The following is a 12,848-nucleotide window of genomic DNA, read 5'->3' on the forward strand; positions in this document are numbered from 1 at the left end:
GTTCCTGCCCCAGAAGTAGGTCGTGGTTGCTATTCCCACTACTTTCTGGTGCCCAAGAAGGACAAAGGCCTGCGTCCTATCTTGGATCTCAGGAACGTCAACTGCTTCCTCCAGAAGGAGAAGTTCAAAATGTTGACGCTCGCTCAGGTCTTGTCTGCCCTCGACCCTGGAGACTGGATGGTAGTGTTGGACTTGCAGTGAGCCTATTTCCACATCCCCGTCCTGCCAGCCCACAGGTGTTACCTACGGTTCACGGTAGGCCACAAGCATTTTCAGTTTACCGTGCTCCCTTTTGGACTTACCAGGCCCCCCCGACAGTTCACGAAAGGTATGGAGGTAGTTGCAGCTCAGGGGTTCCAGTCTTCCCCTATCTCGACGACTGGCTGTTGAAGGTGGGCTCGCCCAGGTTGTCATCTCCCACCTCCAGACTACGGCCGACCTCCTGCATTCGCTGGGGTTCTCCATCAACGTGCTGCAGTCACACCTGACCCCCTCTCAGAAGCTCCTTTTCATCCGAGCGATTCTGGACACTACGCAGTTTCGGGTTTATCCTCCTGACCAGCGTGTCCGGGATATTCGGGCTATGATTCCCATCTTTCAGCCTCTATCCCAGGTTTCGGTCAGGATGACCCTCAGGCTGCTGGGTCTGATGGCCTCCTGCATCCTGCTGGTGGATCATGCCAGATGGCATATGCGGGCTCTGCAGTGGGACCTGAAGTTCCTGTGGGCCCAATATCAAGGGAATCTCTCCGATTGCATCCAGATCTCGGAGGGCACTGCACACCAATTGTAGTGGTGGCTTACGAACCAGGATTGGGTCGAAGGCAGATCCCTCTCCCTTCCCCATCACGGTGGTGACCGATGCATCACTTCTGGAATGGGGGGGCCAAATGGGGAGGCGGCGTTCAGAGGCCTCTGGTCTCCGGCGGAGTCCGGGCTCCGCACCAACCTTCAGGAGCTTCGGACAATTTGTCTTGCACTCAAGACATTCCTTCCCTCTGTTGGGGGTAGAGTAGTGCGGGTGTTCAGATACAACACCACTGCCATGTGGTACTGCAACAAACGAGGCGGGTGGGGTCATGGACCCTATGTCAGGAGGCCCTCCGCCTCTGGACATGGCTGGAGCATCAGGGCATATCCCTGGTGGTTCAACACCTGGCAGGTTCTCTGAACGCCAGCGCAGACGAACTCAGCCGCAGGTGCATGATGTATAACGAATGGCGTCTTCACTCTGAGGTGGTGCAAGGTCTCTTTCAGCAGTGGGGAGAGCCTTGGTTAGATCTATTCGCCACCGAAGAGAATGCGCAATATCAGCAGTTCTGCGCGTTGGAATTTCCAAGGCAGCCCTCGCTAGGCGACACTTTTTGTCGCGAGTGGAGTTGCGGTCTTCTATACGCCTTTCCGGCTATACCACTTCTGCCCAGAGTGCTGAAGAAGATAAAGCACGACCGGACCCAAGTCATCCTTGTGGCTCCGAATTGGGCATGAAGAGCCTGGTATTCCAAGCTGCTCAACATGGCCATCGATCCTTCCAATCAGACTGCCTCTTCGGGAGGATCTTCTGTCGCAGCAGCAGGGGACGGTCCTCCACCCGAACATGTCCAGCCTCCACCTCCTTGCGTGGAGATTGAGTGGCGGCAGATGACAATGTTTGACCTGCCTCCCAAAGTCTGTGATGTGACCTTGTCAGCAAGGCGTCCCTCCACTAAGACGGTATACACCTGCATATGGAACAAATTTGTGGCATGGTGCGCAGCAAAGGCTGTGGATCCCCTTTCTGCTCCTCTTTCTGAGGTTCTCTTGTTCCTTCTTTCTTTGTCCCAGCAGGGTTCTTCTTTGGGCACTCTAAAGGGCTACCTCTCGGCCATTTCAGCCTTCCTTAGGCATCCTGATCAGCCTTCTCTTTTCAAGCCCCCTGTTGTAAATAGATTCCTTAAGGGCATTACCCATCTTTTTCCTCCTGTTCCCTTCGTAATGCCTCAGTGGGACTTGAACTTTGTTCTTACCTACCTCATGTGCGCTCCCTTTGAGAAGCTACATAACTGTCCTCTCTGACTTCTCACTTTCAAAAAACTGCCTTTCCGGTGGCCATCACCTCTGCACGCAGGGTGAGTGAGCTACAAGGTCTTTCTTCCATGCCTACCTTTCTGGCTGTCCATACGGACAAGGTCGTCCTGAGAACTAGACCTTCCTTTCTTCCCAAGGTGGTTTACTTCTTTCCACATTGGGCAAATCATCACTTTGCCCACCTTCTTTCTGCATCCTTCAAAAGAGGAACAGAGGCTCCACCGTCTGGATCCAAGACGTGCACTTTCCTTCCCCTTGGATCGCACCATACAATTCCGGGTGGACGGCCAGCTCTTTGTTGGTTAAGTGCGTGCTAAGAAAGGTCAGGCCGTGCACAAACGAGCCATCTCCAGGTGGGTTGTTCTGTGCATCAAAGCCTGCTACTGTTTGGCGAAGAAGGAGCCTCCAGTGAGGCTGCACACCCACTCCACCAGGGCGACTGCAGCTGCTACTGCTTTGGGACGAGAAGTCCCCCTGAATTGCATCTTTCAGGCACCTACTTGGGCATCGCTGTAAACTTTCACTAAATACTACTGCCTAGACAGCCAAGTCCGGAGAGACGGCTTCTATGGCTGTTTTGTTCTGGACTTTCTGGTGTGATCTTGGTTCACAGACTCACCTCCGGGGTTGGTATTGCTGGGGTATCTATTCTAAGGTAAGGAATCTATAACTGTTTCTTTCAGATGAACTAGTCACTTACGTTCGGTAACGGATGTATCTGAAGAAACATAGGTTAGTTATAGATTCCTTACCGCCCCACCCATTCTCCCCGTTCTGCGAACTGACTTCTAGGGTTAAGGTCATCCTTTCAGGGACCTAGCTTTGTGCACCAGTAGTCAGTGTCTTGCAGGGCTCTGCGCATGGAAAGTTGTGTACAGAACTGACGTCAGCGCGCGAGGGCGCCATCTAAGTAGCTACCCTGACATCATCCCGGCAACCTCAACGTCGACGACGAACGCTGAGTCGACCGACACCACCTTCCGACGCGCAGGGGTACTGCTGATTAAAAAAAAAAAACTTTGTGGATCCTCCATTTTCTTAAACATACCGAACGTATTGGAGACAGAGGCTTATTTGAGCTTTTAAAACTTCAATGGACCATGCCAGATTGTTTGTCAAATTAAGATCTACTTACCCTTTGTACAAATCTTTCCGGTAGATACCTAATCTGTCATATCTCTCACCTTGTGAATAGTCCTTTCAAGCTCTCCAGCTCCATCATTTACCAGATCACACCTCCTGCTGTGACTTTTGTTGTGGACATGATTGTACAGGGGTATATTTGGTCTCAACTGGTGCAGTGACTTAAATTTTTGAAAATATCTGGTCTGCTCCTCATTGCGGCATATGGAGAGAAATTGATAAAGCCATGACCGAGATGAACACTGACGGAAGCGTGGGATGGAATCTGTGAGAACATTGTGCTCCCTAGAAATATAATTTCTCTGCGATGCATCCTCCTGCAGATTCATTGCCTTTTGAGTACCTTCCTGGGATATTGGACTGAGTAGTGTAAGTTAACCAAGGAAATCAGACAACATAGCTAGTGCAAAGTACCCATCACTCCATACCTCCGATGTGAGGCAATAGTGTGTTGCAAAACTATGCAACAATGTGCATGTATCTGCCCTGCAGATGTTTGCAATATGGATGCCTCTGGAAAAAGCTGTGGAGACATCCATAGTCCTTTTGGAGTGAGCACCATTACCCTCCGTAGAGTCTTTTCTTGGCCAGTGCATTACACATTTTGTTTCAGAAGTTGGCACATCCTGATGTCTTTTATTTGGACACCTCTATGCCCTTCATGGCTCTAGTGAACAGATCAGCGTACCCAATACTTCTTAGCAATTCTGGAATGAGCTGAATCAGCTACACCCAATCTTTTCTCACTTTGAACAGTACTCCCGGTATCAGTGGGGGTCGGTGACACGCTTATAGCAGGACTGAGTCCAGGAGAATATCAAAGCCCCCCCCCTTTAATCATCCAGTGGGATGAGTATGGTACAAAACTGAGTACACTTCCTGCTCTGGGCCATCTCAAAGTGATTTGCAAATGGAAACACATCCCAGAAGCTTGCAGCCATCGCCTCACGGTGTAGCTCCACTCGTAATCCAGCACATGAGAGCATCTGTCTAAACATTTGCAAGATCCTGCTAGGCGAGCCTCTACTGACAAGATTCCCAACAGCTGTGACCACATATATAGGCAAATTACCTCCCAAAATAATGATGTCCAGAACCACACCTGTCCTCACTGTTAATAAAATGGATGGTGATGGTGTTGTCTGATTTATTTATTTTACATCGCCCCCAAGATGGTAGGAATAAACCTATTTCAGAGCAAGACAGACCACCCATAGCTTGATCACAACCTGTGCAGGTACTGCTCCAACACAAACTAGAGGCCCCTTGCCTTCTGTCTCCCAGAGGAACCCCTCAGCCTAGCAAGAAGGTATCTGTGACTACTGTAGATTGAGATTATCGGGGGCTAAATGGGCGACCCTCTCAGGAGGTTAAGGACCAACAACCAGTGCAGGTTTTGATGTACCAACTGGAAGATCTGTTCCTGAGTCTAGAGGCTCACATGAGGATGCACCTATTGCCACAGACCACACTGGATGATCCTCATCCACCATCAGATGTGAGGTACCGACAGGAGGTGAGAGGCCATGAGGCATATCAAGTGCAATGCCTGCATGACCCACATCAAAGCTTGGGTTAGACATATAAAAATCATCTTCTTAATTTCGGCGATTCTCTGAGGAGCAATAAAGGTTGTTTTAAACACCGACCCAAAACAAGTTAATCTTTGTGTGGGAGTGAGGTTAGACTTTGAATGGTAATGCACATGTCGTGTATAGGATTCATCATCCACTGAAGATGTTTTTTGTCCGCAAAGTTTCTTGAACTCCGTGCCCGGGAGGACCTTAGGAAAGGAGTTTGGATTTTGCTTTTGAAGACCATGTCTGAGCTACCAGAAACTCTGGTAAAGGGTTGGCAAACAACATGTAGTCATTCAGTCTCTCTGGTGTCTGTTGATCTGCCTATTGACTACTGGACCGTAAAGTGTTTCTCCTGTTTACCTATTTGAAGTTCCAAAGGAGCCTTGTTAAAAGAAAGCTAACTGAGGAGAATTGTGGAATTTGTGTTACAATGTTAGAACTCACTTTTCTAGAAGTCAAATATGGTTCCACGGCCTCAGGTGCCTTCTGCACAACAATTATGATTGCTACATCCTCCTCCAAGGAAGAATTAGAGGAGTACGAAATGTCCTCTTGTGGAGAAGTAACCAGGTTACTAACAACTTGTAAACCCAAAGAAAGATCTGCTTCAGTGTTCTAAGGAGGCAGGAGTTTATCACCTTCTCAGTCATCATCCTCCATGTTTTTTGAAAACCTATTTTATTGTTTTAAAGCATAGAAAAACACAACTTAAGGCATTTCATAGGCAGAGTATTCAATCAAGTACCATAATACCTTAGCAGAAGTATGGCCTTGGTAAGTAGCTACACAGAATGTTCAAGCTAGTTAAACACCCCCCTCTCACTTCTTAACATCTGTTAACTATCCAGGTCTACCCGCCCACCTTTCCCAGACCGATAGCAAGTATCATATTGCTTGTACATGTCCCCCAAAACTCAGAGTAGAGCATCATTGTTGGATTACACCCGGTTCTCTTTTATATCATATTTGCATGAGATATCTGCGGGGTTTGTCTCTTATTATGCTTATATTATTTTTGTTTAGTCTGGCCACTGTTCGCTGTTTAGTGTAATGAAGGTTCAGCAGACACAAACCGTTCCACTAGCGCATCCCATTCCAGTGATATCGGATCGTACCTTAGACCCCTATTTTCTTCTCTGTGTATCGCCATACCTTCAGTCCTCCCCATCTCAATACTTCATTATGCCATGTTAACACTGCCAGTGGTTGCACGGACTTCCATCTCATAGTGATTGATCGTTTTGCCAATATAAGTAGTAAATTAGCAAATCTATACTGCATTTTTTGAGACTTGTGCATTTTACAAAGTTCTAATATACCAAATTCTGCAGTGTTTTTTCCTAATCCTGGTGACACCTCATTAAGGATTTTTTAGACTGCCTCCCAGAAGCGTGCCAACTTTGCGCATGCCCATATCATGTGTAGCAGCCCCGCCGGCTGTGTGTGGCATCTGGGACAGACATCCACCGTACCCGGGAACAGTTTACTCAGTCTTTGTGGGATCAAGTATGCCCTGTGTAACAGCATAAATTGGATCAGCTTGAATTTATGGTTACATGATAGTCATCATCCTCCATGTGTCTCTAATCGTCATCTTACCAAGCGAAAAATCTCTACACAGGTGAACATGTGGGCAGTGGAGAGGGTCTCAAGTGGTACATCACTGAAGATGACTTGTTCACTCACCACATGGATGATGTTTTCACCTGTCAACTCTGGTCAGCACCTGCTCTGTAAGGGACACCATCATCCTCAATGTGCCTGCTGAGGCAGGTTCCAAAGAACAAGAGACAGTTCGTTGGGTTGATTTAGACTTTGCCTCTGGGGCTAGATCTGTGGGCCATGAAGGCGTGGTGTTGGGGATCCGAACTACAGGAGTTTCCAAATAAAGAGGAAACGGATGGCAAATTCCTACCTTCATGAGCTCAGCCAAGAGCTTTGTGATGCCATTCTGAAAAGATTCATTATAAGCTGAAGGTCTCTACATATGTGAGCTCAGCTGAAGGGCTGGAGAACTCTGCTTCTTAGGCACCAAGGGTTCTCTTAAAATCGAGTAAGAGTCGGGTGTCTAAGAACAGCATTACAAATCTGAATGGTGCCTTTCGTGGGACTTCTTCCTGAAAAAGGAGGATTTTTTTCCTTTATGTTCAGCCTTATCTAAGTAGATCAACTAGGAAAACAATCTTTGGAAGGAGACATACCTCTTGGATAGGGAGTTTGTGTTGAGTGTCTACCCAGAGGTAAACAACAGCTTGGTCTCCTGCAATCCCAACGTTGTTGCAAGAGTCAAGTTGCATTGTTCTGAGCCCAGATACCAAAACTAGTCATTGTAGGGATTTGAAAGGAACATTTTTATTCACCATTTGGCTTGAAAACTGGGGCCATTTGAATAGATTTTTTACCAACTTGCTATTGAAAGCTAACAATATCATAAATGAGACTTTCTGAACTGTATTGATGAAGTGCAGAAAAACAAAAAACTAATGTTAACTCTTTTAACTGGTGATGTCAAATTTGCTATCTACATTGTGGCTGGAATTGCATGACACCACTTGGGTGGCACTGGAGAATCATTGCTGAGAAAGGTGGTTTTTGTACCTGGCTGATGCATGTAAGGGAGCATTCATAAGGGGAGGAATCTGCAGGAACTCTCTCTATCCATAGGTGGACTTGTGAAAAAAGAAGAATCTAGAAGTTGAACACAGGTAAAAGTAAGATCATCTATGATAAAGAAATTGAGGTTCTGTTTTTTTTTTTTTTTTAAATATGGGTGTGAAGGAACATCCACATCTGACAGCAAGGACTAATTTTAAAGTGGATATGAATGTCCTGGTTTCTAGTTACCATAGGGCATTTTATGTGTGGCTCTGAATCCAGATCTCATATTAAACAATTTTTTCTGCTTGTAGCTCACAGCTGGACTGCCAACTTCAGTGCTGTGCCTATGGAAACATCCCCTACATTACCCGTTAACTCTGCTGATCCTGGTTCCTGTAGTTGGGATGGGTCGACATCCGGAGGTCCGTGTTCACCTGCTGGTGAAGGGTGGGCTATGCATATAGACCCCTCTACACAATTCAGGTGAGTGAATTGATAAACGAAATATGATAAAAGGTAGCTTTACCACTCTCATGCCTATAACATAGTAAGATGATATGTGTATAGTATTAAAGATTGAACTAAGCACTGATGTTTAGAAGCCTGGCTAACTAAATAGATCTAGGATAGAGGCAAGTTGAGGTATGGCTTGTTTACTAAAGTCTATCAGCACCATGAACAGACCCTTGGACCTAAATGATTTACAACTACATTCTTACACCACACAGAAATTGATTTGATGTGCTTAGAGATGCCTGGAATTTCAGTTGCACCAGCTTCCTCTGTCAGTTCCTCACACTCGTACAGACTGCACATTAGCAGTTTCAGAGCATTACAAAGTTGCAGTAAGCAGTTTAGCTAGCTAACGTGTTCAATCTCTGCTTGGAATGGCTGAACCATTGGCATTTTATTTGCTTATACTTTTTGCTTTGTGACATACTCATGCAAAGTATGCTTATGGTCATATGTGTCAGCAAGGCAAAAGTTTATCTCCAAACACAAGAAGGCTCCACAACCTGCCTGGTTGAAAGCAAGATCCTTTCCCAAAGTAGGTCCAGTGGCAGAGCATTGTTGTGGTCAAAAGTCTTCATGTAAGTCTAATAAAAAGCATAAGAAGTCAAAGCCGAGAATCAGCCCCTTTCTGCCACTCATCGTACCTCCCAGTCTTGCTCCTGATCTCTATCAGAGCCGACTCAGAGTCTGGTCCTGGTACACCCAGATTTTCCACGTCCATCTAGAACACTGCAGCAGGTAAAGGTCTTCAGAGAGGCCATGATGCTCATTTTTTTAGACTTTACCTGCTCCCTTTGGCCCCTCAAAGATCTGCATGGGCCAAAGGCAGAAGTCTGCCGGTGTGTCTGCACTCTTTGAAGCCATATAGGATTCAATAATGGACTCCCTTCCTGGCGTCGTCCACGTTGTCTGTTCCCTTCGCATAGACGCTGCCAATGCAGAGGAGGAGGTCCAGCCCATTTGCTCTCTGACTCGGAGCAGAGTGCACCACCACCCCGACTGAGTTCGCACCTGGCTCCAACTGGCATGCAACCACTAGGCAATTCTTCAGACAATTACACATTTGCCTTATCACGAGGCAGGGCTCAAAGAATAGTATGATTATGTTCCACAATATGGTGAGGAGAACTGGCATCAAGAACTCCAAGATGCCAGTGGACTGGATACGTTTCCAGATATTTGTTCCTAGTCCTGCTACTGAGGAAAGTGCCCCCTTCACAATAGTTATGAGTAGAGTGGTAGAAGTTATAGATTTACAGCACCCCACAATGGAAGTAAAACCTAGTATTTTAACTGAGGTATTTTAACCAGGTCCGTACACTGACTGCTAACTACTCAAATTGGCGTGCAATAGTGGGACGTTGTTCTTTTTTTTATGTTAATGCAATCTTATGATGGAACTTTTACGCCTTGGATCAGTAGGCAGTACCCACCTGCACCCTACATTTTAAAGAACTTATAAAATTCATAGTGAATTTGCTTTGAACATTTGCAGGAGTGCAACATTTTCTATTTTGTGTAATTAGGTCATTTCCCCGCAGATCCTCTGTTGCCATTTAATGAAATACTCATGGATACTCTTTGGGCACTTGGTCAAAACCATGTTTGGGTCTGCCTGCTCCTCGCCATTGTCCTGCACCAGGCGACCCAGCCTTCCTTACTCAGCACCTGACACCAGAGAGTTTTATGGTATAGGTGTGTACCAACAAAGTTAATTTGAATCCTTTTCCTACCGCTCTGCCTCATTGAGATTCTAAAAGAGTGGAGACCTTTAGAAAATTGATATTCTGCTCTACGAGCTTTGCTCAGAGATCAGTGAACACCTGCTACCTTCTGGGCAGTTACTTCCATGCCCTTTGGGGCATGCTGCTGCTTCGGACATGGTCGTGATGCAGCGAAACTTGTAATACTATCTGGCTTGGACATGACCAAATGATATGGTCAGGCAATGGGCACTAGTGCAGCTCTTCAGTTCTAAGCCAGGATGAGGTCTACGGGCTTCTCCTGGGACATCCAAGCGTCCATGATGTATTTGCCATTGACAGGTCTCTTCTCTGAGGCACAAATTGCACTCAGGTCTGGAGCGATTTTAGGCAAGTAGGGCCACAGCACTTTCCTTGAGTCTTTCTGCTCCCGCCAGAAAATTCCACCATCAATTTTGTTCTCTAAGTGGTCACAGTTGGTGTTTTCTGTTTTGCCTATACCAGCCACATTTAGCAGGCCTTTCAGCCTTTTTGTGGTGAGGATTCTATTGACAAAAACAACCCCCAGCAATGTGTAGTTCAGTCCCCCTCCCATTGTGCATCACTGGCTGCAAAACTTATTTAGTGGGACCTTCCTGATTCAGAGCCACCCTGTCAGAGGCAGGATCTGATATTTCCCCCAAGAGTGAAAGGCCATCAATTGAGACAGATGTCTACTCCAGATTGTCCATCAGGGCTATGCTCTTCCCTTTCTTTCTACCCGGCAGCATCTTCTACCACCATCCCTGCAGCTGATGGTGGGCCATCTGTCAGTATTACAGAGGAAATGCAGGCTCTTATGGCCATTGAATTTTGTGCCCTCTAAGTAAGGACTTGGTGCTGCTCCCACCACTTTCTTGTGCCAATGAAGGGCAGAGTCCATCGTCCCATTTCAGATCTTCAGTGCTTTCCTGTCAAAGGACACATTGATGATGCTCACACTAGCCCAGGTCCAGTCTACCCTAGACCCTGAAGACAGGATAATGGCATTGGAACTGCAGGATGTTTATTACCATATCATCCATCTTCAGGCTCTACCAGTAATGTGCTGTGGGCCAGAAGCATTTTAAGATTGCAGTGCTTCAGTTTAGCCTCACCAGCCCCCTTAAGTGTTCAAGAAAGTGATGGTGGTTGTTGCAGAATGCCTTGGGACGGCAGGGGGTAATTCCCTGCCCAACCACTGGCTGCTGAAGGGAGGGCTCTCCCAGGCACCCGTAATCCCCCTCCAGAGAACAGCAAACCTCCTAACGTCATTTGGGTTCACTATCAACATGCTAAAGTTCCACCTGAATCCTGCACTGGTATTCCTACTATTTAGAGCTGTTCTTGGTACAGTACAATTTTGTTCCTTACCCCTGTAGCGGAGAGTAGTAGAAAGCCAGGTGGTGATCTCCATGTTTGAGCCTCTGTCTTAACTCAGTCTGAGCACTGAGGCACCTAGCATTTTTAGCCTTCTGCATCTTGCTGATGAAACATATCAGGGGGTGCATGCGGATTCTGAAGCAGCATCTCAAATCCCACTGGGGTAAGCTTCAGAAGAGTATATTGGATTGTTGCATAAGCTACGGCTCTGGCTTAGCGCTACAAGGTTTGTTTTCCCACCCACGGGTGACCTAGGTGAACTTGGTTCATTGCATGTGTGCTGCATATGAAAGACAGGTTATTGTAGTCCTGCAGAACTCCATTCAAAACATAGTTAAAGTGAAATCATTGCTTTTGGGTTACTTACAATCCCTGGTAGGGTATCGTGGGCACCATGGTAAAAGAAATACTATATTGCTCTTCACAGTATTTCACACAAACCCCTCCCCCCACACCCCCACTCCCAAGAAGAATAGAAACTTCTAAGTAAAAGTATTGGTTACAATATGGTGAAACTGTTTATTACTACACCTAAAATAATCGCACAGGATAAAAACAGGAAGAAGGCACGTTGCCAACAACAAGAAAATAATGAAAATGTATAACACGGTTAAAATGTCAACTAAAAGCCTAACACCCTAAACCTACTTCTCTTTGGTACCCTAGCAGAGCTTGTACTAGAGCAACTTGCGGACTAGAGTTTGTTGGGAAGGAGAGGTGCCCTGCAAACCTTGTTGACAGATTGGGCTGTCGTTATTCGAAGTGCCATGGAGGAAGGCAAACGCGCTACGGACGCAGCTCTCCCCTAGTACTTGGTATTTTTCAGCTTCAGGCAGGATGCATCAATGTCTCTAAATGGCAACAATAACTAAGATCATCATTGAAGGGTATCTTGCAGGAAAATCGCGACTGAAGGACCTCCCTACCCAAGAGGTTGAGTGGTACGTCTTAAATACTAAACGTTATCAGGGACGAAGATGAGGGGATGTCAGTTTGAACTACACCTTTGATGAATTATCTAGGGATGTTTCTGAATGTCCGTGGCATATTGATAAGGGAAAACCAAAGGGGATTATGGACGAAGTGTTGACATTGAAAGCACTCACCCCCAGTCAACTGATCTGGGTTTAATCCGTCATCATTCTTTAGCTCACTCCGCCACCCCAGTTCAGACATGGCCATATGCAAATCAGTCTGATCCTGTGCCTCATGGGAACAGTCCAGCCCGAACTGCCAAACCATGTCTTCCCTGGACCGGAAACAAGCATCCTGGGACCGGTTTCATATATTGATAAGGGAACACTTGTTCCAGACTGTCTCTCTCATCAGGTGTATATATAGGGTCAGTACCAGAATGTCTTGATATTTTCTGTCCCTTTCTCAGTTCAATGAATGGTAAGGGTGGATGACATTCATGGTATTATTGTTTATAACAGATATGACACAATTTGAAAGTCGTGGGGTCTGAGCTGGATTTGATGGTCTGACCGGAATGGAGTCAGACCGTAAGGGCTTTACTTCATCCCCTGAATTAATTTTCAATGACGACGTCACAGGCGTAATAAACCATATAGGGGGATGATCAATACGTTAGTGTATACCGAAATTTATGCTCTCCGTCTGCTCTTGTTCGAAGCGAACCATGATTACTTAGATCTTGTTCAGTTTCAAGCATCTGATAGAGACTTCTTACCAGAGTTACCCCAGGATCAGACTGGATCTAGAAATTTTTCATGAGTAGTACCCCTGTTCGCCAAGTAGGTGTTGTCGTTTGGCCACACAAGGCAACGCCTGTTCCAGAAGTGTCCTGCGCTGTGCCTATATAGATGACACCCCAGCATGC

At 46.3% G+C, this 12,848-nt stretch overlaps 1 protein-coding gene across 7 annotated transcripts in view; it reads left to right on the forward strand.

Annotated features, from left to right (window-relative positions):
* PPP6R1 (protein phosphatase 6 regulatory subunit 1) overlaps positions 1-12,848 on the forward strand; it is a 1,096,922-nt gene that overhangs the window by 750,437 nt on the left and 333,637 nt on the right. For all 7 annotated transcript variants that reach the window (XM_085616386.1, XM_085616383.1, XM_085616382.1 and 4 more), the window contains one exon: positions 7,700-7,871. In XM_085616386.1, the coding sequence (XP_085472512.1) occupies positions 7,700-7,871 (172 nt within the window). The remainder of the gene's footprint in view (positions 1-7,699; positions 7,872-12,848) is intronic.

Source organism: Triturus cristatus, chromosome 7 (assembly GCF_964204655.1).
Source record: "Triturus cristatus chromosome 7, aTriCri1.1, whole genome shotgun sequence".
Taxonomy (NCBI): Eukaryota; Metazoa; Chordata; class Amphibia; order Caudata; family Salamandridae; genus Triturus; species Triturus cristatus.